General features: G+C 44.8%; 1 protein-coding gene across 1 annotated transcript in view; it reads left to right on the top strand.

Moving 5' to 3' along the window:
- The window catches only part of ITGAL (integrin subunit alpha L), a 453,229-nt gene extending 426,878 nt beyond the window's left edge, over positions 1-26,351 (top strand). The window contains exons 25-30 of the mRNA XM_078652856.1: positions 4,185-4,292; positions 14,391-14,477; positions 14,612-14,692; positions 15,385-15,483; positions 17,307-17,417; positions 25,310-26,351. Coding sequence (XP_078508982.1) covers positions 4,185-4,292; positions 14,391-14,477; positions 14,612-14,692; positions 15,385-15,483; positions 17,307-17,417; positions 25,310-25,459 — 636 coding nt within the window. The 3' untranslated portion in view covers positions 25,460-26,351. The remainder of the gene's footprint in view (positions 1-4,184; positions 4,293-14,390; positions 14,478-14,611; positions 14,693-15,384; positions 15,484-17,306; positions 17,418-25,309) is intronic.
- The last annotated feature ends 322 nt before the right edge of the window (positions 26,352-26,673 follow it).

Genomic DNA, 26,673 nt, shown 5'->3' with positions numbered 1-26,673 from the left:
GCATTAGTCCAAATATTTGGTGGGTGATCACATAAAAATAGGCATTTCCTGACTCAGTCACAGTAAGTGCTGTAGTCCACAAGAGGCATTTAACTTTCCTTCGGCCTTGTAGGAAAGTTAAATGTGGCAATCAGGTTTTAAGCCAGTTTTGGGGCGTCAGAGGACATACACTGGGCACTGGATAGCAGTGTCCCAGTGCAAGTTTAGCAGCAGGTGAGTCTCAAAAATGACTGTGGGTGACAAGCCTAGATGGGTTCACTTTACAACATCATACCTTGACAAGAGCAGATAATCACTGCTTTTGGCCTTCTGCCATGCACTGGAGCTGCTTCAATAAACCTTTGGATTTGTACAAAAACCTCTGGGTTTACATTTAAGCTCTGCAGTTGTTCCCACAGCAACTTTGCTCTGGAGGCAGCCCTGAGTACACAGTGATCAGTGTGCACAACTTTCAACTATGCAAAGCTGTACTGGCATTTTCCTTATGTTAAAAAGTTAAAATCCAACCCAAAATGCCAGATTGCAAGCGTCATTAATCAGCAAATGTATTCGCAAATCCAGTGGCAAAAACAGGAGGATTTTTATTTCTTTAATATATGCCCTTCTGGGATACACCTCAGCATCATCCCAGGCTAAGGAGGTGAACCATTTGCCCAAAAGAAATATTTTCAGTTGCAATCAGTCCATCAGATCATCTAGATTTGTGGCCACTCCAGGGAGCCACAAGTCCCTCAATAGGTCAAGAAAACAATGTTATATTGTGCAATCTAATTTATCTTTCAAATTGGGATGTTTTAGTTTTCTCAGACCCGTGGAATATCTGCCAATTAATAACCAATACATATCTATGATTGAAACACTTTTAAGTCTACTTGAAACCTTTTTGTTAGGCATATATCTCACAAACTACTGAATATATTTACACTAACCCACACAAATGGTCTGGTTTCAGATAAGTTATATTGTTGTGCCACGTTTAGTTGAATTCCATTCGGTAGTTTTTGTAGTAGTAGAGATCTAAAATTCCTCTGCGAGCTAAAATGGAAAATTAATCCCTCCCCCCCCCCCTTTAATCCCCCGACCCTCTCAAGGCAACTTGACATAGTGAAACTTATATATGTTTAGTTATGTTTGAGATGGTGTTTCCGTTGATAAAGCATTTTTGATTTGCCTATAACTTTTGACCCTGTGGACAGGTTTACATAATTTACTTAGCTAAGTTTTGGCATGCTCCGTTTCGTGAAAATCTATCTATGGGGAAAAATAAGGGAAGGGGGTGAAAAAATGTATCTTTTCCCATTTTTAACTCCTATAGAACTTTTTCAGAAAGATAAAGGAAAGAGTGCTGAACGGCTTGACACCACAGTTGACATTAATGTAAAACTTTTTTCAGATAGCGTGCTTTTATTGATTTTATGTAAATTCGTCCAGTAGTTTAGGACATATAAGCGTTTGAAAAATGTGCCATATGGATTTCAGAAGGCTAGCAATGTTATATACATTGTCAGTTGAAAATGTATTTGTTAATTTCCTTATAGCCTTGGCACCATTTGACGAATATGCCTGAAATTTGACAGACAACTAGTATGTTCAGATTACTATTGGTAGTCTCAAATTTGGGCATATCCATAAGAGGCGAGTCCAATTAAAAAGGGAGGGAAGGAAAAAGTGTTCATTTGCTCATAGGCTTGGCTCTGTGTAATGAATCTTCAGAAATTTGGGAGAAACTAAGAACTAAGAAGAAATAGCTTTCCATTGGTAGTCAAACTTTGTGCTAATCCATAAAGGGGGGGCATAGTTAAATGGGAGGTAAATAAAATGTTAATTTGGTTATACCTGTGGCACTGTGTGATAATTCTTTAGAACGTGTGGCACTTAGTTAGCAAGTGATAACCAGTGCAGGTATACTAGGTTTTGTGAAGGTCCAATGAGGTAATGTTAAATTGGAGGGATCAAAAATCTTTTTGGGTTGAAAATGACTATGGCACCGGTTGACGGATCTGCACGGACGTTGGCATGAACTAAGCATGTTTAGTCTTGTTCTAGTATTTTTTTGTGTGGATCCACCAAATATGGGCAACTTAAAATGGAGGGCAAAAAAATTTTCATTTGCACGTAACATTGGCACTGTGTGATGAATCTGCATCGAATTTGCCTGAAGCTTGGAAGATGTGGTTTTTGATTGGTATGTGAAGTTCTATGCCAGTTCATCAAAGGGGAGGCAATTTATAGGGGTGGCAATAACATTTTCAGCTGCTTAGAACTTTAGCCCTGTTTGTGACTCTGCTTCAGATGTGGCAGGCAGTTAGCAATTTACACCCAGTGCAGGTATTTTAGGTTTTAGCATTGATCGAATTGGGGGTGGCTGATGGGCCCATCAAGTGGGGAAAGATTTCAACGGGTGAGGGAAGAAGTGTTCATCTGCTAATATTTATGTCACTGTTTGATGAGTCCGCACAAACTTGGGCAGATGTTTAGGGTGGTTAGCTTACGGTGGTTTATGTCAAGATTTAACCAGATCTTCTGGGGTGGGCAAAGATAAATGGGAGGGCAATTAGAGTTTAACTTACTGATAACTGTGACACTGTTCAATTAATCTCTTTGAAATTTGACAGCTAGTAATTTAAGCCTGGTGTAAGGCCAGGCAATCCCTGCAACCAACCTCCACTGCACACAGCCGAACGCTTTACACAATGCAGAATGGTTGCATGAAATACACAGTGGGGACTGGGAGGCTATGGCAGGTAGGACACAGGGCTTGACCCTACAGCAAACCTCATCAGCGCACAGCTGAAGACCATGTGCAGCATAGGTTGAGAGGCCACAGTAGGGTGGGTGCAGGACTGGCTGAAGGCCCGCTGCACACGGCCAAATGCTGCCCATGGTGGGGCTGAAAGTAAAGTAAATCATTAAAACACTCAGGGCCAGATGTATGACCAGTGTAAATTGCTATTTGCAATTTGCGCTCGATTGCGAGTCGCAAATTGCGTGTTGCAATTTACAATGTACACAAGTGTCAGAGACACAGATTGCGATTCCCAATGGGGTCGCAAAATGCGAGCTTCATGAATATTAATGAGGCACTCGCAATTTGCGACCCCATTAGGAATGGCTGGTGGGATGGTGGCCTGCTGGGCTCAGCAGACCCCATGTCTGGGACTGCTTTTGAATAAAGCAGTCCATTTTCCTTAAAGGAAAACAGGAAGCATTGAAAAAATAGAAAAATGAAACGTTTTTGTTTTATTTTTTAAGGGCAGGTAGCTGTCCCTGGGATTTTTAGAGCCAGTTGCAAAGGGGAAGGGGTCCCCTGGGGAACCCTTCCTGTTTGCGAGTGAAGGGTGGTAAACTGTGACTGTTTTGCCGTCGCAAAACAGTCATACATGGCATTTGGGCTCACTATTAGGAAGGGAACGCCTCTTCCTAATAGCGAGTGGCAAAAACCTATTTAGCGAGTTGCAAATAAATGGAGACTCGCTAAATAGGCTTTGTACATAGGTCCTGTACGTTTTACATGCGTAAACGGGTCGCAAACTCATTTGCGCATGCAAAAATGGGTCGTACATCTGTCCCCAAGTTAAAAATCTGTGGTATGGTTAAGTCTGAAACACGTAACCACTGAAATTCATAGCTATGGTAAAGAATGGATCCAATACGCACCATCATTCGCACACATCATGTTGTTCTCCAGCTAGGTCTTTTGTATATTGGCAGTCGACCATGACTTATGTCACAGATAATTCAGTTTTTTATTGTTTTATTAGTGAATGTATATATATATATATATATATTTAATAAAACAAAAGTCATCGGAGAGAAAGTGAAAGCCAAGGTGCTCTTTGAATGGCGAACTTCCAATTTAGTGTGACAAAATAAGAAACAGAAAATTATTTATATGTTTATTTTTTTATTCTCCGAGCTCCTTCCCATCATCCACCTCTTCCTAGCACTTTTTCCCGGTGTCTCTGCTTTTATTGTTTTTATTAGTGCCTTACCTGATTCTATCTTTCCTTAGATCCTTTCCTCCTGGTCTCACTCTGAATATCCTCACTTTCTATTATTTCCAAAAAGTGCTCTGCGTCTAATGCCTCTGTATTTTTTTGTTTTTTTTAAATATATTTTTATTTTTTTCCAACAGATATACATATAACACATCTGCCTCTGTGTTTTTTAATGTCCTCTCTCAGGTGTTCACGATGGAGCCGAAATCTCTGCTGCCTCGGGTGACTGTAACCATAGCAGTGCCGGTGCAGTTCACCACAGAATTGTGGTGGAATGTGGAAAACGTCACAGCTGTAAGTTTAGCTCAAGCATCCCAGCTTTGTTCCTGGTTTTTCGCTGCTGCCAGCTAGACACAGGTGCGGGGCTTCTCCTGGTGTGGCATCTTTTTGGGGCTTTGGTCCTCATTTTTCTGACTCCTATCCCTGGAAGGGGCATTTTTCTTTTGATTTCCTTCATTTCTTATTGGTTTAAGAAAATCGAAAAACTGTCTTCCTCTTCCACAAACATCGCCGAAGACCAGCTTTAAGCAATGTCTTTGATGAAGCAGTTTCTTCTCAGCAGCTGATTCACAAAGACTTGTGTCTTGTTTGGGGAATTTTTATCCTGTGAGTTTGGGGAATTGTTATCCTGTGCGTTTCTGTCCTTCTAAGTATGACCGTCTTGGAGTCCGGTGTAGCGGCAACCCAATGCAGCCTGATAAGTTTACCTCAGAGGAGAGCTCCTGCATTGTAATAATAAAAAAAGGCTTACATCTGGCTGGGGGTGGATTAGGTGTCAAGGCTCTTCGACTGAAGGTTGAGCCTGGCTTCTTCCATCTGCTTCTTGCAATGGGGGCAAGTGCATTGAAAACTCCCAAACATCCAAACCTCTTGCTGGTGCCCCAAAACCACACCACACAAAGAGAGATGAAGGAATGACACAACATTGCCTCATACATTCCTTTCTCTGAGCACCACAACCAGCAAAGGAAAAAAGAGACAAGCAGGAGGAGAAAATGAAAATGGAAGGTGAATATCACCAGTTACCTTCTCTACTTCAACCTCTCAGTCCTACTTTAGGTGGAGAATAATTGAGGCTTGAGTCTCAACCCTCTCAGTACTTTACTGTTCCTCCTGAGTATTTATTTTCTTCACCTCAGGGGTTCCATCATTTTTCATTGGAGATTTGAAATACTGCTGGGTTTTCTTCCATGCCTGCTATTTTCTTTCTCCTCTAATATTCTTCAATCTTCTACAGGTCCCGAGATCTCTTGTGTTATGTGTATGACAACAGCCTAAACACAAGTCACATTTCCCCTCATTGTCAGCATTTGCTAAACTGGCTTCTTACAGGACATTTCCACTGGCATCCAAAGAAAACATAGGGTATCTCTCTCTACAGTAGCACAGGAGGTCACTGATTTAGTGTAAACATTAATACTGTTTGAATCATTTATTTAATATGTTGGTAAAAAAAAACTCATAATGAGGCCACCTCCTCTTTAATGGGATTTGTCAACAGTATCACAACTGGTGCTCCACTGAAGGAACATACTGCTCTATGTGAATTTTCAACTAAAATGGCGCGGACTAGCACAGATACCAGCTCTTTGGATAGCATAGGATATGATCAGCCTCACCCTTTGCATTTGTATAGCGCACAACTCACCCAGTACGGTATCCTGGTGCTGAAGCACGAGCTGAATAGGCAGAGCCAGGGTTGAGAAACGAGTAATGAGTCAGGGCTTCAGTTTCTTGCAGAATTCAAGAACTGAGGAGGCAGCCCTGTTTTGCAGAGAATGGTCATTCCAGGCTTTAGGAGTGAGGTAGGAGGAGGCACGACGACTTGGTGTTGTTCTGATTATGGGTGGAAGGGTATGGGAGTAGGACTCTGACTGCACGGAGGTGACTGGTAGGTTTCTGGAAGTGTATGCAGTTGGTGAGATATGTGGGGCCAATGTTGTTGTCACAGATTTGGTGGCACCTTCTCACTGTGGCATTTCATCTGAAGTGCAACAACTGCCATTCGCAGATAACATTTGCACTGCAAAAACTTCCCATAACCACAAAGCGCTAAATGCCATATTATGTTATAAATTATGTCATGCACATATCTCGGCCATATCAAAAAATTGTTAAAATAATACACAAGCAAATAAGGCTGTGCACACCAACCGCAGGCTAGGGTCCATACCAACAAGGTGATCTTTTATGCCTTTACACAAAAAGAAGAATCAGGTGTCCCCCGTAGTACTCGGTTCTTGTTGTGAACACTTATCCTGCTTTATGATGAAGAGATGGGGCATCTCTATGTCTAAAGCCCAAATGTCATGTGGTGAATAGTACGTTAAGGCGGGTTGTGAGAAGTTGGCCTGATATATAGTGCTCACTATTCTAGTGATCACTTTGTATCATACCAAACAACCCTTATTGACGATTGGTTGTAAGTCAACCTTAGAGACCAGCTATCCTAGTAGCATGGACACGAGCAGTCTTCAGGCTAAACTCTAGAGGGCGTGTTAAGCCAGCTGTTTTACCATCACATATACCCCTTGAACACCAAGTGAAAGGACACCACACAAGTTGTTATGAAAATAAAGGATATTTATTTATAACAAGTCTACCCTGAACTCTTTATGAGTCAGGGAGCTAAGCACAACACAAAACTCTTATGAAAATACTTTAAGTTGCACAATTTACACAAATGCCCGAGGGGCACGAAAAACCATATAGTGGAATGCGAAATACTAGCAGGTAAGTAACAAGATCCAGAGGCTTCAGGATCGCTAGGACTACCCTACTGAACCTTAAGATTACGAGCAGGAGTCCTAGGGAGATCGGGTGCAGAGTGTGTACTCTCACGCGGGATGCGGGAAGAAGTCTATGGATGCTAGCGTTTCTAAAGTTACTGTTTCCGGACGAATCCAACTAGATAGACTGAAAACGACAAAGGATCTGGACACTTGGATAGTGAACCTGTGCTGGAGTACCGAAATACTCAAGTTACCTAGCCCAGGGGCCGCGGCTGCATAGGGTTCAAGTGACGTCGGGAATCCTCGTTGAAGTCTATGGAGCCTGAAAGAAGAAGTTGCTGGCAGGCGACCAGTGAAGATGTTCGGTGTGATCCAAGGCTGGATCAGTGAAGGAGACGACCTGAAAGCAGAGGGGACTCAGTTCTTAATCACTAGCCAGTGATTATGTGGGCACCAGGATGGCACCGGATGAAGTCACCTCGACCAGGTGAGTGGGCGACGCTGGACTCTGCAGTCACACGGGCTAGGAGGCGTTGTCGGCATCCAGGCTGGCGGTGCGAGCTGTCCCACGAGGCTGTCGGCGATGCTGGACTCAGGATTTGAGCAACAAACCTTGGCAAAGGCAAGCCCACGCGGTGGAGTCAAGATGGCGTCTGGAGTGGACCAGGAGGGTCCAGTGTACTTCTTGTTGGACAGGAAGCAAGGGCCAGTCTAGGGGACCTAGACCAGTGGTGAAAACGTCGTGGTACGTCATCAAGAGGGTCACTAGCCAACGGGCAAGTGACCGGACAACGTGGCAAGCAGCAAAGAAGCAGAAGGGCCCCACGCAGATCTCGTGGATGCTGGGAGGCTGGACTTCGGTGCTGGAGCTGCTTAGGGTTAGGGCTTCTCAAACCCCAATGCACTTACTCGAGGGTCTCTCGGGGGTCGTGCTGGTGAAGCGTCGTGCAGGTCTTGAAGATGGCCGGTCCCACGGGTCTCGTCACACCCACGAATCTCAGCTGGGCTGGATGATGTAGGTAGAGGTCAGAGATGGCAGGGAATCCGGGTCTCGTCGAGCTGGGCAGTCTTGATCCGGAGGATGGACGTGCAGCAAACCGCAAGAGCTTCGACGGTGCCTGCTGGTGCAGGGTGGCTACTCCTTAGCCACAAGGGAGAGTCTTCAGAAGAGTCAAGAGTTCCTTTCGTGGAAAGTAGTTTCAAGATACAAGATTATCTAATTTGGGAAGGGGGCCTGCTCCTACCTTTATCCTAAGAAAAGGGGCTGGCACGCGACTAAGTCCTGCCCTATGGGTGGGACCAGGAGGGGGGTGGTTACACCCCTCTCCTTTGTCCGGTCTCTCCCCAGCTCAGGGGCTGGTGTGCCCCAGGAACTGGTTTGAGCCGGCATATGCACAGTGAGCACCGGGGTGCCACTTGCAGTCACCTTCCTTTCAGCCCTGCTGTCCCAGGGGGGGTTCCTCTTGTTGTTCCAGCCCTTCTATTCTATCGGAGGTAGGAGTAAAGACAAACGTAGGGGCTTTGAGTAAGGACTTTAAAGAAGGTTTTATTGGGATATAAGTCTTCTTCTGCATAACAGAAGTAGCAATCCGGTATGGGAAATCAGTCTTTCAAAGAGTTCAGCCAAATAAAGGTGGGGTTTGGGACACATCCGCCGTTTACACCAAAGGACCAATGGGGCTTCGGACTGGTTTCTTCTCCCCGTTGCAGAAAGGCGTTGCACGACAGGTCCACCGGCACCCAAAAGCAAAAAGACAGGCAAGAAGACTAAGGTTACTGGGACGTCCAATATATACAGCTTTTAAGGGAGGGGGGTGAAGGGAGTCAAGTGCAAGTGAATCCTCTAACGTGGCGCAGTGCTCGTAGTGCTCGTGAGGGTAAGGGCACAGGGGATACAAGGTACTCTCCGAGGCGGCAACTATTCAGTATGGACGCTACTACGTCCAACCCACACTGCTACCCGGCCCCGTACCTTGTCAAGCCACGTTCCTCCCTCGGGACCGTGGCAGGGCGAAGCGCCGCAACGTTGGCCTCCTGGCTTGTCGACCACAGCGGGGCACGTCTGTAGCTCGTCCTCCTTCCCGGTCTCACTCGCGTTGCTCCTTCCGGTCCGCAAACAGTCCTCCTCGAGGGAAACGCCGTCCGCCGAGGAAACAGTGCTTCCGCTTTTTGACGTTGCTCCGTAGAGAAGGGGCGTGGCTAACGTACTCGGCTCGTTCCAATTAAAGGAGCCGGGTCCCATTTCAGGAGGGGTCCAGTATTCGTCTTTCTTCTCGCTCCACTCGGTCTCGGGTAGCTGTGGGGACAATGTGCAAGGTGAGAGGGGAGCGGCGGACCACCACTCCAGATCATTACGGGGTTCACCCAGCACCCCGTCACACCTGCCTACCTGGGATACACAAAATCCTGTCTGGGATGGTGCTAGCACCGCCCCTGACAGGAAACCCTTTGTCCAGGCCTCCGTTGCTGGAAGGACTCCCAGCAGCAGGAGGGCAGACTTGTGTCTCGGTGGCAGCATCCATTTTGTGGAGCTATGGCTGTGTCTGACTTTAACCGGGGTTCACAGTTACATACATGTTGTGTCCCTCTAGAAGGGTGGAATGCTAACCCCGTCGCCAGAATTGGCGAGGGGTTAGTATTCCAATTCGTATGACACCTTACTCGACATGTTTTGATAATGCTATACCAAAGTTAGCATTTAACCGCGAGGATTATAATGCACTTAAGAGTATATGGTATAGCGTTATCATGGAACAGCTATCAGGACTTGGTTCCGCAAGCTGCAAATGGGCTCAGCTCATGCCAGAGCACCATCTCACATAATTCCAAGCACTCTGCCTTCAGGATTGATAAGGCCTGCCATAGGAGTGACTGATAGGAATATATATGTCCATTTTAGGGTTAGATATAGGAATACTATATCTAAAGCAAAGGGTGTTTACACCACCTTGCCCCAGCTGTCGTGCAGCCAGGTGTGTCTGTTTGGGTGGCCAGCCAGGGGTGGCATAATACATGCTTCAGCCCCTGGTAGGCCCTGGGTACACCTATGCCCTGGATGCCTAAGGCATGCTGTACAGGGACTGATAAGGTGACCCAGTATCCAATTGGATATGTACCTAAGGTACATGGAGTCCATTTTAACAGAGAGAGCAGGAAGCCTGGGGTCCTGAATAGCAGGATCCCAGGCAAACTAAGTCAAAAACCAGCAAAACACCAGGAAAAAAGTTGGGGGCAACCATAGTCAGGTATCCACCTTCCTACATGGGTCACATTCAGCCTGTGGGATTTTCCCCAGAGGAACTTTTCAGTTTCAGAAATGTTTCCCACACATACACCAGTGATCTGTTCTGATTACTCCTAGTCATATTTCAGACTCACTCAATCTTCTCAGATAACCAACTTTGAAGTGGAATCCTGATCCAACTCCCCTACTATTCTTCTTACTAGGAGACGACTCCCTTTTTCTTGTTTAGGGCCATCAAAAGTACTTGTGCATCTCTTTCACTCTACAACAAGTCTTTCTTGTCCCTTCAGTGACAATTAGTGTGACTAGAAAAAAATCATTTCAACTGGGCACCCTCGGTCTATTCTTTCTCCAAATCTCCATACCTCTCCTCCTTCCTTTCGTAGCCTGGTACATGTCTGAGAGGATGTGGCTCACACCACATACCATCTCAGTTTTGCCATTTGTTCAGTTGCCACCAGTATAGAGTCCCTCATTTCCACCACTTTGAAGAATAGCATGATTTTAGGACACCTCTTCTTCGTTCACATGCTGGAAGATATCGCCATACAGCATCTGCGCCCATCAACCCCCACATTACCTTTTAGCAGGTCAAGAGCTTCCGGTAGCCCGGTCTGCAGAAAGTCTCTTTGAATTGGCAGTTTTCTTGTGGTATGAGATGCCACAAAATCCTGACGTTAAGGGCTCTCCTTTAGTTCTCAATCAGCTCTAGTCTTCAGTAACTCTGGCACTGGTGGTATAATACAGTCACTATCCATTATCTAATGCTGATGAAGCCTCATTCTAGTCTCAGGGCATCTTAACACCAGAGTGTTGTAAGCCAGCCTTTGAGGACGGAATAGCTATGCCGGATACGCTCCTATACTACTGGGCAGCACATCTCTTGGTAGTGAACGGCTGGTGGTTCACAGGCTTTAGTGATCAGGCTTATGCTGCGGTGAGATAAATACTGGGAGATCGATATTTCGCTCATGTGCTCTATGAGGGGGTTCAATCCCCGTGAATCTCCACCTGCTACATGAGTGGTATTTGAGATTTGGAATGTGGGTCCTCAGGAATGTGGGATGGTACCAGTACGTTGGAGACTCTACTATGGCAGGGTACTAGATTGCCACAAGCAGCCACCTTGCTGGGCTTTTCAGACTGGGATACCATAGGCATCTCAAAGGTAGGGGACGTGCTCAGGGGTGGGACGCTTAAATCTTTCCAGGAATTGCAGGACAAGTTTGACTTGCACCGTACCCAGTTCTTCTATTATCTTCAGTTCCAGCATGCCCTCTTCCCAATCCGCTCTTACCTGCATGGGAAGCGGCTGCTCTCCCCACGATACAATCACCAGACACTACTGTTGAGTTCTCCCGATTGGAAGCCAAAATCCTGCTCACGCACCTCTGGAAGCTCAAGTGGTCGGAGCTCTATACAATGCTACTGTGCAACATGCTGGACCCCCTGGACCTCACAAGTGACTTGGGGGGCACAAGACACCAGTGGGCGCTCCTGTGGCTGGGCTTAGTTGTTACCAAGATAGACATCACTAGGGTGTGGAAGGACGTGGGGGCGCCTGCGGTGGAAGCTTGGGCAAAGGGTTTGGACCATTGTATGGGGCTAGAGCTCCTGATCTAACGGTCACAGGGATGTCCGCAGAAACATTTCAAGATATGGGGTGACTGGACAGAACACAGAGGGATCCATCTAGAGCGCATAGGGGCCCGCCATTATGAGGCGGAGGGAACCCAAGGTGCATAGAATGCCATACTGTATGGCTACTGTAAGATCATAGGTGAAGGGTTCATGCTTTTTTATTTTAATTTATATGACTTTGATGACTTGAGTGGGGAGATGATTTCACCTGCTGTTATGTTTTGTCTGGAACAGTACTGTGGTGTTGTATGTGGATGTTACACTAAGCTCACTGTTATCATTTATCTAAAACTCAATAACATTTTTTTCAAAAAAATATAAATGGTGATTCGTCCTGTAGTGCAATACTGTTTTACATCAGCCGTGCACTGTCCCATCAGACACATTCTAAACTGAAGGAGATAACGTATGTTTACTGATCTGAAATCATACGTTTATTTGAATATATTGTTTTTCATCTCTGTTGACTTGAGGAAGCTCTGGGTGGTACATGGTGAAGAGAGAAGTCTTTACTCTCTTTTATTTTAAAATGTGATATGTCAGTTTTTCACTGAATGTTCCAGTCTTTTTTCAGTATGGCATTTTTTTATTGTACAAAGCAGCTACAAGTGATGTGGTTGTTGGTTCTTTATCCCATTGAGTAGAGATAACTGAGAACTTTATTATGAATCACACATTTCTTGGTGAAATTTGGATGAAAGCCAGCTAATGCTGTATTTGTTCCACTCTGTAAGCTTTGTAAATGGGAGTTTCCATTCTGCCTTCCTTTGCAACAGTTATGGAAAGGTCCAGGGAGAGAAAGTGCTATTAGGAGATTTCGTTAACAATTACTGCAGGGTTACAATTTGGTAAAGTCCTTATGAAATTGTCTTGGAAGCTTTCTGCATCTGTTCAAAGTAAGGGCCACATGTATGAAAGTTTTTTGCATTTGCAAACGGTGCAATTCGGTGAAATTGGCTGTTTGCGAATGCAAAATAGACTTTTGTGATGTATGAAAGGCTTTGAAGTCGCAATTTTATGTAATCGCAAAAACCCTTTGCACATGTATGAAGCATTTTCCAAATGCAAACTGTGCATTTAGGAAAATGCAATTACCATTGTCTTCATGTCGATGGTAACCATGTGCAAACTTTGAAAAATGCACAAAACTGCATTTTTCAAAGTGCCATGAAGCGCACACATGCCCCTAGGGCATGTGTGTGCTTTACATGTGCACATTAATTTTTTAGGGGGCCTCGGGCCCCCGGGCACCCTTGGCTTTGCATTACCTAATTTGTGATTACCCTTCAGCCCATAGGAACGAATGGAGTAATATTACCAAATAGAGATTCGCTATTTACAGAATCGCTATTAGGTAACATTAAGGTATCCCAAAATCTTTGGCGATTCCTTACATACATAGCATTTTGTGATTACCAAATAGCGATTCGGTACAAATCGCTACCTGGTAATTGCAAAATGCTTAGTTGATACATGTGGCCCTAAAATATGTCATGTATGTAACACAGGTAAGCCAGTGCATATCCATATTAGGATAAAAAGGCTTGCATATATTGGTGCTTTTCTTGCTCGTGTTGCTTTTCCCACTATTTGGAGGTAATTATTTTTGTTGGTAGAGAGGTTTTATGCAAGTATCAATCTCATAAGTCCCGCATCTTCTTGAATATCTACTTTTCTATTCTGCATGTAGTTATGCAGACTGTCAAGTCATCTTCGTGGAGAGATATTGGACACCAGGGCAGTAGTGAACACGGTGGCCTGAAGCAAGTTGATAAGTAATTCCTATGCATTTCAGTGTAATGAGGATCACACAGGATTCTGGAGAAGGACGACTTCAGCTAGTTCTAAAACTATTTTAATGATATGTTCTCAGACAGTGTGTTGAAAATAAAAATAAGATTTTCCAAAAAAGGAAAGTTCTCCTTGTTCTGCGAGTCTGGCATCCCTTGATCCGTGAGGTGAATGTTATGTTATGCTACTGTTAATTTCTAAAGCGCACATTCACCGGAAGGTCTCTTGGCACTAGGTAGCTGATGCGGCCTTAATCCACAATTACTGGTAAGCTTGTTTAAAGAGCCATGTCTTCAGAAGTTGTGTGTATCTAGTGAAGTTAGAAGTAGTCCTAAGCTCCGAGGGTAATGCATTTCATGCTCGAGGGGCAGTGACGGAGAACCTACACCCTCGAGTCCTTTGTTTTCTATGAGTGGGATGACTAGGTGGTGTAGGTGAGGTGGGGAATGTTTGAGGTAGGAATGGCAGCACCTTGGCAGCACAATGCCCCTAGCTCTATGCTTTGTTTCAGGAGATGGGCAATGTCTTTGGTACATAAGATGGACGCTCCAGATGCATAACACTCATAGCCTCAGGGGGTGCAGGGAATGGAACTTGTACCAGGTTTATGGAAAAGCACATCAAAGAGCACAACATTCCTAACACAAAGGGGAACAAAACACAAGACATATACATTGTTGAACCAGGCAGTTCAGCACCCATTGAGTGACACTGGAGCACCCATATAGGCGAAAATGTTTGGTGCATGAATGATGCCTTCCCCAGCAGCATGTCCATCCTACCATCATTGTGGTGTCAGGGAGATGGGGGATACTCTGGGTGTGTCGAACAGTGACCCCAACAGCAGAAAACCCAATTGCGAGGTGGTTTCGCATGCACAGATATGAAGGAAAGTTCTTTCACTAGAGATCAGTCAGGAATGGACAGTTGTGCAGAAATGTCCTCAAGTGAGTGTTTGATTGGATGTCTCTATTTTCTTCCCAGGACCCCCATCTGCCCTGCCGTAATATCACAGAAGACAAGGCCCACATCCTGAGCATCATGCGGATGAATCACACGGAAAATGTAAAGGTCGGTTTCATCTTATGAATGACTTGGGACTTCCTGGTGTGGGTGGTGCAAAGTCTAGCTTGAGTCATTTCTTACTGATCAATGTGCCCTCAGGACCGTGGTTGTGAACCCAAGATCTTTCTCTTTCTTCTCAGGTCTTTCAGTGTGAAGTTCATGAGATGAACATGACAGAATTCCACATTGAGGGAGACATGTTTATATCCAAGGAGCCCCAAGTAAGCATGCCCTGGCTTCCGAATGCCAATCAACCTTCCGCAGTCTTCCAGCTCTCTCAAACCTAAACCGTGTTGCAGTAGGCATCCCTTCCACTAAGTATATGGAATGGTATACCCTTTGGAGGATAAGGCGCTTTGCCCGCCTATGCCACCTGACTTTAAACAGGATAGTTAATGAATCTTCCAAACAACTGTTCATTGCTTTGTGCCTGCTGAGAAGACTCCCAGGGGGGTTAGATGATAGTTTCCATCATTCTCTAGTTAAAGGGATCTGAGAGGTTCCTCCAAGATCAGATTCTGTAGGGTGAGATGATTAACTCTCCAGTCTGCCCTATTAAAGGCTCCTCCAAGGAACAATAGCCTTGCTCTGGCTCTTGCCACTGGGCACTTCCTTTTATCATGGAGTTGGAAGTTGTGGGGTGATGCAGTAGTTACAGGATGTTCTGTTCTTGAGTGGTGGTGGAGTTTGAGAAGCTTCACCTACTGAAGGTCTTGAAAGTCATGAAGGATGTGACTGTGACAATGATGCTTAAAGTGGTGAAGGTGTGGGGCTAGTCATGAAAGTCCTCTAAGAAGAAGACTCTGCTGCTACTGTTTGCTCATATGTTTGCTAGCGTACATAATCTGCATCTTGGTAAAGCTGCTTTCTTTCCACCCTTCTTTTACCATTCTTATTTCTCATATTGCCACAGTCTTTATCGCCTTTATCAATCAAGACAGTCCTTTGGATCCACTTCAACACCAGCAGATACATCAGCATGTACCCAGACGAGGACTTCAGTTTGGCACAGGTATGGGGTCTGGCATGGGTTGGCATGCGGTGCAAAGGTGTGCAGAAGGCGGGGCTGCAACAGGAGGGACCCACGAGATTCACATGGAGAGATGTACCAGAGAGGCAAACTACGCAGGCGTGGGACTGTTGCACCCATCACTAGAGAGGCGAATGGGACTGTTGCCTTCAGATGTTTCTCACAATCAAAGTTATCACCCATTTGCAAATTCTTCAAATGAATCCAGTTGCACCCTTAGCATATAGAAACGCCGTTTCTTATAGATGATTTTTAGAAAATATTTAAAGGTCTGCTCCAGTCTTGTCTTTTTTTTGTGCTTGCAGTATTTATTGTCCTGAACAGACCCAGTTATTCAATAAAGGTTATGAGACTGTCCAGGGGTGTCACTACATACTCACCAGCTGAATGACTTGAAACAGCTAGACCACAGAGATGACAAGTTCTAGATGAGCTCTCTTGAAATAAAACCACTCTCTCGAATACAGGCAATATTTCCTCAGACTGAGACAATGTCTGAAAAAATTATAATAAGGACAGTGAAATTCATGAAATTGATACATTTTGCATTCCATGAAATTAATGGAACTTCTCATTAAGCAATTTCATGTAATCTTTGGCTCATTCAAAAGGGCCTCATTATGATATCGAGCATCATAATGAGGCCCTGAGACATCTGAGGCTGTTGTCCAACTGCGGAATAAAGAGGTGGTTGGTCGAAGCGCAAGGGTCGGAGAGAACGATCGATTCCTCCGACAGACTCAAGGAGCCCATTGGGGCATAGGTTGGACGGTAATCCCTACAATGTGAGTCGTGCCTGTGGAGGCACCACTGTAGGGATTACAATGGCCCTTTTCCCTCTGCCTTTACATGACTGTCTGGCTGCTGTGTAAAGGCAGACAGAAAGGGCCTTTGGAGACCATAGCAGGGCCCCGGTCCCCCGTGGGCCTCAGCTATGGGGCTAGGGGGACACATGTGGTCACCCCCAAACATCCATGCACCGTGTGCCAGGCGCCACATGGTGTCTGGCACATGGTGCTTGGATGTTTGCAAAATGCCTTTTTCCAATGCGGCTTGTGCTGCGGCCCTTTTCTGTGCCACAGCACAAAAAAGTAAAGGTATTTTTCCAACCGCCTACGCCGTGGTCGCATCGTAATTAGGCGATTGGAACTGCCCGCTACATGTTGGGCGGTTCCATTCGCGCAGCGATGGTGGTCAGACGCTCATCCAACCGCCATCGTAATCAGGCCTAAAGTGTCTCACTCAGGAGGCATTTTATGCTTGCACTAGTGTCATACAGGTACCTTCAGTGACATTTTTACACTAGTTAGGTCTTTGAATGAAATGTTTACTCGAGAAGCTGGAAAATCACTTTCACATTTTTCTAAAATTTGTGTCAAGTTTTGCGAACTTCCAACCCATGACTTACAGCTCTCTAGTCAAGCCTTGAAGAAATCTTGGTGAGCAAAACACGTTTTGGCTGGGTCTTTTTAAGACAATAATGCTATTAAATGAAAATGGAAATTGGCTGGACGCAACCCATATATGATTTAGACAACATACTTTATTAAGAACTTTTTTGTGCATCTTAATGTAGCTGTGCCACTGGCTTTGTACAGAAAAAAACAACAAATAGGTTTTATGTGCTTGCATTAAAAATATTCATTAAAGCAACATTAATCTTTCAATCTTTTCTAAAATTGTAAAACAACCTTAATTTCGACATTCTTTCCCAGTGTGTCATTGTACTAATGTCTCTTTTCCCATTCCACATTAACACATACAGCTAATGAGTAGTGAAACATGTCCCTGTCCTGTCCTTCCAGGTCACAACAAAGGTGGAGCTGATTGTCCCAGCTGACTACTTTAAAATAATACTCGGAAGCTCAGTAGGTGGGCTAGTGCTGCTGCTCATCATCATAGGCATCCTATGTAAGGTAAGAGGCACAACTGTTCTTGATAATCATGATCTTGGACCAGCAGCGGAGCGTAGGTCTCCTGCGGCAGGGGCAACATTTTAAAAGAAAGTATTTCGCCCCCTAACCCATTGCCATTAGTTGAAGAAGTGCTAACGGTCCACTGGGTAGGGAGCGCAATACTTTCTTTTAAAATATTGCGGCTCCTAAGAATGTTGCGTCTGGGGCAACCGCCCCTGTGGAGCCCCCACGCTATGTCACTGTCCTAGGCCATAAATGAAGCTATGTAGTGCACCACCTGCAGTATCCTACTAGTCTCTGAGCTAATGTATGATTCGATACCTGTTCATCTTCTCCATGCCATGTATAGAAATGGATGTTATCATCATGTTGATTGATGTTTGTGTTCATGATCCTAAACCTCTGTAAGCTATGGGATGCTGCTGTTGCTGGTCATCATCCTTATATTCTGCAAGCAAAAGGATGAGGCTGTTCTTCATCATCCTTATATTCTCTATTCTAATGGATGCTATGTTGCCATTCAATATCCTTATATACTGAATGCAAAGGGATGTTCCTGTTCTTCATCGCCCTTATATTCTGTATCCTAATAGATGTTATTTTTGGGATTCAATATCGTTATATACTGAATGCGAAGGAGTGTTGTTGTTCTTTATAGCCCCTATATATTGTATCCTAATGGATGCAGTTGCTATTCATAACAATTATAATCTGTAAGCAAACGGGTGTGGTTGTTCTTCATCATCCTTTTGTTCTATATCCTAATGGATGCTGCTGTTGCCCCTTATCAAGGATACCCCCTATGGGTTATGTTTGAGGTCTGGAAGAAAAGGGGGAGACAACAATCAAAAATCAACACAAGAACCTCCCTCACTAGACCTATATTGCTTTTATATAGGCTAACTATAGCTCTATGGGGCTATCCACAATGAGTACATAACAAGCATGCCTTATTTATTTGTTACATAAAATGGATTTTGTTCAAAAATCATTATTTCATCAGTTATATCAAAAAAAGTTAAAAAAAACATTCATTGCCTCTGTAATTTCCTTCCACATTTCTTTTAAATGGGTATTCAACAATTTCATTTTTTCAAAAGATCAGCATAGACATTGCTTTTTTGATATGGACAATGCTATCTGCATCATTTATATACATTTGTATGACTCCTACAAATTGACCACACTAGCATACTGGCCTCCTACACCAACATACATGCTTATTTATTCAACAAACCATATCATACCCTTCCAAGATTGCATACACTATTATGGTCACCAAGAGGACCGCTATAATACAGTCTCCGTGACAGTGTTGCGGGTCGGATATCTCTCATCCAGGTCAATGCAAGTTTCGGTGGATATTATCCCTTTTGCACCACCTTCTTCAGGACCACCAATACAACAAAATAAAGGCGGGTGGTTGGTGTATCTGAAATTTCAAAGACGCCCCATTACAAAAAGCACAGTCTTTACTAATTTACATGATCGAAAAAAGCTCCAATGGTTTGCTATATCTAAACCGACTCAACCCGTAGTCGTTTTATGTGAACGACTAATAGAGTATCAGCCAGCACCACCACTAGAGCGTGACCAGCAAGAAAAGTGCATCAGTTAAGAAAGAAGAAGTTCCGAAGTAATGAGGTTGTGCAGAAAAATATTGCACATTATCTTACCATTTGTATAGAGATAGTGGTGTCAGAAATGACAGTAAAAACACCCACTCTGTTGCCATTCAGCATCCTTTTATTCTGCTTGCTAAGGAGTGCTCCTGTTCCTATTCCTCATCTTTGTACTCTGTGAGTGAAGGAATACAGCTGTTGCTATTCAACATCATTATACTCTGTAAGCCCAGAGATGCTGCTGTTGCTTTTCTGTGGAGTGTGCAAGCAAATGTGCAAGTGTGCAAGTGTAACTGGCCGGAACAGGTTCGAAGCTTCATCTACATACTCTGTAAATGAGAGTAAGAGAGACCTCTGGTCCTATGAGACCACAGCAGGTTGTCATTCTTTGGCTACCTCATGAGGCAGGAAACAAATTTCAAAATGAAATCCTCTATGCGACTTAATACGCTCAGTTCTTTTCTTTCTGCGCCAGTCAGAATAGATCTTGAGGAGCTAACCCCAGTCAATTTTTAACTGAGTGTTTTTTTTTACATTTTGATGCAGCAGTATTTGAAATCTTTCTCCTTATGTGCTCAGGGATGTCCTCAATTAAATCAACGGTTTTTAAACCCTGTGGTGCCTGTCACAGGTAGATGTCTGTGACAGACCCACATTTGGTTTGTTTGTGGTGCTTGGGGCAGGACCACGACTCTAAGACCTACGAGGACTGGTGCGCCATGAATTCAAAGGTGCTGAGGGAACATTCCCTGAAGCTCTTCGCTGCCCGTCATTGGACGACCCTATAGTGCTCTCAATCCCACTCATGTAGAAGGTCCCAAGACTAGTCGCAGAGCTACTCCCCATGATCGTCATCGCAATTAAAAGCAGCAGGTATGTCCCACAAGCACAAGAAGTCTCAAAACTCTTTGACTTCTCTGCTCCAGTCCAAGTCTATGGACTCAGCGCGGGTTTGACGGCACCGTATGAGGCCTCGCTCCTCTGTATAGTCTGTGCCTAGGTCCACTCCGCACCTTCCAGAGTTTACCAGAGCGACCCCTGCCCAACTCAAAGAGTTCTATGAGGCCATGCAACTCATATTTGGGTGGCCAAACCCCTCTGGAGGGACTTTGGGCCCCACTGCTTTCGGGCAACTCTTGCTGTATTCCTGCCGGCCTGTTAGGCCCCATGGATTCGTTGTTGGACCCGGAATGACCCATCTAGCCACCAGTCTATTCATGGCCCTGGATACAGTTCTCACAAACCACGTGGTAACACCCCCCTCACACCCGGTAGCCGCACCTCCAAACCCCTTTAGTTTGTACTTAGACCAAAACGGGAGCCCAGTGGGGGCAGGGTCTGCCATCACCGCCCCCCCCTGGCAGAACATAACATCAGACAAGTGGGTTCTACACATTTTTCAGAGCGGCTGTTCCATCCCCTTTCTGGAACACCGCCACTCTTCCCCCACCCATGACACCCACACTGATCAGCTGACGGCAGACAATCTATCCTTACTATGTCAGCAAGTGTTGGCTCTTTTGGCCAAAGGCGTCATTGAGAGGGTACCTGCATCAGAAGTAGGTTGTGGTTGCTATTTCCACTACTTTCTGGTGCCCAAAAAGTATGGATGCCTCTGCCCTATTTTAGATCCGTGCCTTCTGAATGCTTTCCAGAAGAAGGAAATATTTTAAATGCTCACATTTGCTCAGGTCTTGTCTGCCCTGGACTCTGGACCCTGCAGACTGGATGGTGGCATTAGAATTACAGGGTGCCTATTTCCACATCCTTGTCCTGCCTGCCCACATACATTACCTGCTGTACACTGTAGGCAAAGAGCATTTTCAGTTCCCTTTTGGTCTTACCAGTGCCCCACTGGTTTTCATGAAGGTGATGGCAGTGGTTTCCGCACATCTGTGGATGTCAGCGTTTCCAGTCTTCCCCTAACTCAATGACTAGCTGCTGAAGGTGGGATCACCCCAGGCACTCATTTCCCACCTCCAGACTATGGAGGACCTCCTCCATTTGTTGAGGCTCCCTCCCAACTTGCCATAGTCACACGTGAGTCTCTCTGTGACGCTCCACTTCATCTGAGCATTTTTGGACACAGTGCAGTTTCGGGCATATCCTCCCAAGCGGCGATTCCAGGATATTCAGACTATGATACTGATGTTTCAGCCTCTATCCTGGATTGCAGTGAGACTGACTCTGAGGCTGTTGGGAATTATGGCCTCCTGCATACTGCTAGTGACATATGCCTGTTAGCATATGCAGGTTCTACTGTGGGACCTGAAGTTCTAGTTGGCGTGACGTTAGGGAAATCTCTCTGCCCTGGTCGAGTTCTGGGTTGCAACTGAAAAAGATATGCAGTGGTGGCTGATGAACTGTGATTGGGTCAGTGGTAGACCCATCTCCCTTCCCCTGGAGTTGCCTTAAGGGACAGGTGCATCACTCCTGGGATGGGGTGGCCATCTGGGAGAGGTGGAGATCAAATGACTCTGGTCTCAGGTGGAGACCAGCCGATCCAATTGGCATTGAAAGTTGTTCTTCCTTCGATCTGGGGAAGGCTAAGGCAGGTGTTCACGGACAACTCTGTCCCAAGAGGTACTGCAACAGAGTGGGGTAAGGTTGTGGGCCCTTTGTCAAGAGGCCCTGACCCTCTGGACATGGTTAGAACATCGGGGCATTTCCCTGGCAGGTTCTCTGAATGCATGGGTGGACAAACTCAGCATTGATGCCTAGAGGATCACAAATGGCTTCTCCAACTGGATGTGGTGTAAGGTTTCTTTCAAGAGTAGGGAGAGCATTGCTTAGATCTGTTCGCCACTGCTGAGAATGTGCAATGTTAGTAGTTCTGTGAGCAGGAGTTTCCAAAGCGGCTTCTCTTGGAGACACTTTTCTTCTTAAGTGGTGTGCCTGCCTCCTGTACACCTTTCCACTGATACTTCTCCAACCCCGAGTTATCAATAAGAACTATAACTACCAGACTGAAGTCATTCTTTCGGCTTCAGATAGGGCAAAGAGAGTCTGGTATCCCAAACCCTGAGTATGAACATCGGTCCTCTGATCAGCGTGTGCCATCGGGAGCAAATTCTGCCACTGCAACAGGACAGGGTACTGCACCCAAACCTGCGCACAATCCACCTTCATGCTTTGAAATTGAGCAGCGACAGTTGACAACCTTCAACCTCCCTCCCGAAGTCTGCAATGTTATTCTGGCAGCAGGCGTCCCTCCACTAAGACCCCTAAGTTTTGGACACGTTTGTGTCGTGGTGTGCATCTCTTGATACAGACTCTCTCTGCACATTTTCCCAAGTTCTAGTGTTTGTTCTTTCTCTGGCCCAGCAGTGCTCTGCTGTGGGCACTTTTAAAGGTTACCTGTCCCCCATTTTGGCATTCCTGTGGTTGCCGGACCCACCTTCTTTATTTAAGTCACTGATTGTCACTGGATTCCTCATAAGTCTTCAGGATATGCGCCCTCTAAGACCATTCATCATGCCCCTGTGGGATCTCAGCCTGGTCCTGACCTTTCTTAAATGCCCCCCCTTTTGAGCAGCTAAACAACTACCCACTTTGCTTATCATCAAAACGGCTTTTCCAGTGGCTATAACATCAGCCAGTAAGGTCAGCGAATTGCAGGCACTATCTGTGCACCCTCCTTATACAACATTTTACCCAGACAAACTGGTTCTAAGAACCTGTGTATCCTTCCTGCCGACGGTTGTGACACCTTTTCATGTAGGCCAAAATAACACCTTGCCTACCGGCGTGCAGGGGCACTGCTCTAAAACATCCAGATCCAGTCTGACACCTGGGGAATATTCTAAGGTGAGGAATCTGCAGCTAGATAGAGTCTCTACCAGGTAAAGTGTTAGTGGATTTAAGTAATTGTACTTTATGACATGTGGAGAAGAGCCCCTTAAATCTTCAAGTTCACTTGGAGCACTTTTAAAATCCAACCGAGCTGTTGACGACCGTTCAGTTGCCTCGCTAGTGTGAGCCTTCATGGGCATGGTACCCCAGTTTCTCTCTATGGTCTTGCCCTAATGGATCTTGAAGCTGCTATCTGTTTATAAGCGACTAGAGAGGGAAAGCAGGAAATCTTCACCAGTCCTCCCCTAAAGTTGTGTAATGGGAGGGGTTTGTCTCGAATTTGGCTTTCTTCTTTAAATATGAAACCAGGCTGCACTAGTGCATCCTATCTTATTTTTTCACCAGACCTGAATCTGCAACGCTTACAACTTAATAAGAGAAAAAGAGAGAAGAGCCATCAATACCGGAGGTAGGTAATCACTGAATTGACTTTAAACTGTGATTTCGAATGATTAGAGTTGTTGTTGGAAATACAAATTTCAACTACTTTTCGCGGTCATTTACAGTTTGAGAGAGTGGGAGCCAGAAATGTAAATTCGGAGATCAGCCACCCAGAAAAAAATGTGTTTCCCTGTTGCCACATATATATGAGGGAGGACCACTGATTGTGCGGCCATTTCAACTCAGGGCCACTGCCTTGCCACATCCGGAGCTCACACTATTTAGGAAAGTCCACACTCCTGATGAAGACTTTCACTGCCCTGGTGGGTAAAATGAGCAATCACCCCCACACACAAGGAGTCAACTCCTTTGGCTCCAGGGACTTTGCTATTTATGTGTGTCAGAAGCAAATCTCTTATTTGGGTGTTTCTTCCTCTAATAGAACAATAGAAAACACAATGCCTATAGGACCTCAAAAATATGGCAGCCTACTCGCCTGCAGCTCAGGCCTATAACTCCGATGGAGGCATTTAATGATGACTATAGTCCACCCCAATGGACTGCAATCCTACATTAGAACAATGGAATGCTCCACTACAGACAAGAGTGTCAGAGGCCACTAATGGCTGGTATAGACCTTAGGCTCCAACATTCCAATGTTTCTTTTTTGTTTCCTCAATTGTATGTGAGAATATCGAATACAAACATATTGACCTTCAACTATACAGATGGCAACATATCGACTTGTACAATACCTATAAGGGTGTGTAGATATAATAATCTAACTCCACATCTACTTACCATGATGATATTGTGCAAATCCTTATCTTCCTGTCAATGTTGTTGCAGGTCGATTTTTTAAAGTTGATTAATATTGTACTACCACAACATATACCCTTGTTTAATTTATAACATTCTACTCTTGGTCTGTGAAATATTCTCATAGCATTACAGCCCTTCTGCTATTTCAGTCGTTATTGTACAGTTTAGAAAGTCACCTGTAGTAACTTTCCAATTCACATTGCTCAAACACTCTAAGGTAAGTAAAATGTCTCTTATGGCGTTTATATTAACCTCAGCAAAGGATACATTGAGGTATATTTACTAGAAACTGGTGGAGTTCGGTGTGACACCAAAATTTGTAACACCGCACTCTGTCAGTTTCAAAGCGCAGGGATGCACCATATTCACAAAAATGCAGTGCACCTGTGTGTTTCCCCTAGCACAGGAGCTAAAAAAGCTGCCTAGAGCCTGCGCAGGCACTCTTGAGCTATTTTGGAAGAGTGCCTGCGCTGTAGGGGCGTTGCTTATGTGCAACAAGAGACACCTTTTTGCACATAAACAATTTTTACAGGCGACTTACTATTTCTATGTGTGCTGCAGAATGCAACACACATGGAAAGAGTAAAATATGAGGAGATATGAAACATTTCTCCTCGTATTGCATGCTTAAGACCAAGGAATTCCCAGGTGATATTTTTGGCGCTGCCCCATACCATGTCATTATGTGGCAGAGTTAAAAAGGAATGGGTGTTGCTGCATAATGCCCACTGCAACACCCATTGCTTGCCCCATTCTCGCTAAGTGCTGGTGTGAATAGGGGCATCATTTACAAGGCGGCGTTCAGACATATTAAAGCCTTAACCACAGCGGCAATTCCGCCGTGGTGCGGGCTTTCTAAAGAGTGGGCGGGGCTGCCACGGCCGTTGGCTGTTTGCAGCACCAGGGAGGGAGAGCACGGAAGGGGTTAAGTGGCCTAATGCCGCGTTGTAAATAAAGCAAAGGGCTTAAAGCCACCAGAACTTTGGAAAAAGTGACATATTGGTGGTGTTAACTCCTTGTAAATATGCTCCACTGTTTTCTCTTAGTCATCCTAGTCCATAAAGGTTAGTGATTCCTCCACTGATTTCTGCTAGTTGTCTTCCTCATGTAACCAATATAATCAGTGTTCTTTGGTGTTCCTGTGTGTTCCAATCTTCTTGCTCTTTCATTCCTTCTACCTGCACCTTAATCAGCTTTGGTGTCTGTGTTTTCCAGGTTGGGTTCTTCAACAGGAAGTACAAGGAAAAAATGGCAGGGGACTGCAACAATGACCTGAACAGTAATCAGAAGTCTAAAGAAGAAGAGACTGAAAAGAATGAGAACGAAGTTGAAGAACCCCTAAATCAAGAAGCCAAGAATGAATAATGAGCAGGTTTCCCACTCCTCTTAGAGGCTTTTCCAGGAAGGCTCTGTATAAACATGTTCTCTAGTTTACCTGCAGTGCTGTCCTGTCCTCCAAAGAACTTTGTTGTGATGTGACATGTTCTCAAACTCCTAACCTGCTGCTCCTGATGGGTGTTCCTTATACCTGCACAGTTCCTGATCTGCTGATTATCACTCCCTATGGACTGTTCCTCAGAGACTGGCTGAATTAAACCTAACTAACTGTTCGCCTAACAGGCAGGGCATTGAATGTTCATAAGGTTCCTAACTTTCCTAGTACAGTCATCCATTTAGAGCATTTCTCAGGAGCTTATGTTTCCAGGCTCTTTACCAGTGTCACCTGTTCTCATTGGTTCACCAGTAAGATTCTATTGGTTTCTTACCACTAGTTCTTGTCTATGATCTGTTCCTTTACAGAATGGTTTTAATCCTTAATCCTGAGAAAAATTGTTTCTGAGCTCAAGCTATGCTCACCTTCTCTCCAAGCCTTTTTTCAAGAAGCATTCCAAAAAACTGTGCTTCCCATTGGCACATTTCTCATAGACTGACTTTTCCTGAAAAAAAACAGTCTTGCCCCAAAACAATGCATTCCACATTACATACTGAGGTACTTAAAGGTTCTTAATTTCCCCAGCTTTACCTTTGAAGTCAAGCATCCCTCTCAAGTATGTTCTCTATAATCTTCTGACTCAGGCAGGTAGAGCTATGTTGTTCTTTGTCTGGCAGCGGATTGACCAGTGACTTACTGTTCAGCGAGTGGCCTGTCATGATCTCGACAGTGCTTTCCAGCAGAAGCGATTATTGTGGAACCTTCCATCAGCTGTATTTCCACATGGATAATCCTCCATAAAGACCAGTACTCAGAGTAACGCTCCTTTGGTTTATGGTACTACTTTCAAACAGTGATCAGAACTATTCCCTTCTCCGCCCTTTACTGCCATCTTCTCCATATAGAAAAATTCAGAGAGACTATTGTAATAATGTGGAATATACACAGTATTGTCTCCAATAGGTTATATTTATTCAGCCCCAACCAACAGTCAGCTCACAACTGACAATCCTGGAATGACCAGTTATGGGAACCTTGGTGTCATGTGGTTCCAAGCACTAGGTTCCAACATGGAACCAGAATACACAGGAAGACAGGTCATCACACTTCTCCCTCTTAAACATTAAACAGGTTTACATGTCCAGCA

Source organism: Lissotriton helveticus, chromosome 7 (assembly GCF_964261635.1).
Source record: "Lissotriton helveticus chromosome 7, aLisHel1.1, whole genome shotgun sequence".
In the NCBI taxonomy this organism is placed as follows: Eukaryota; Metazoa; Chordata; class Amphibia; order Caudata; family Salamandridae; genus Lissotriton; species Lissotriton helveticus.
The sequence above is the reverse complement of the archived record's forward strand: the minus strand, read 5'-3'. Positions and strand labels throughout refer to the sequence as shown.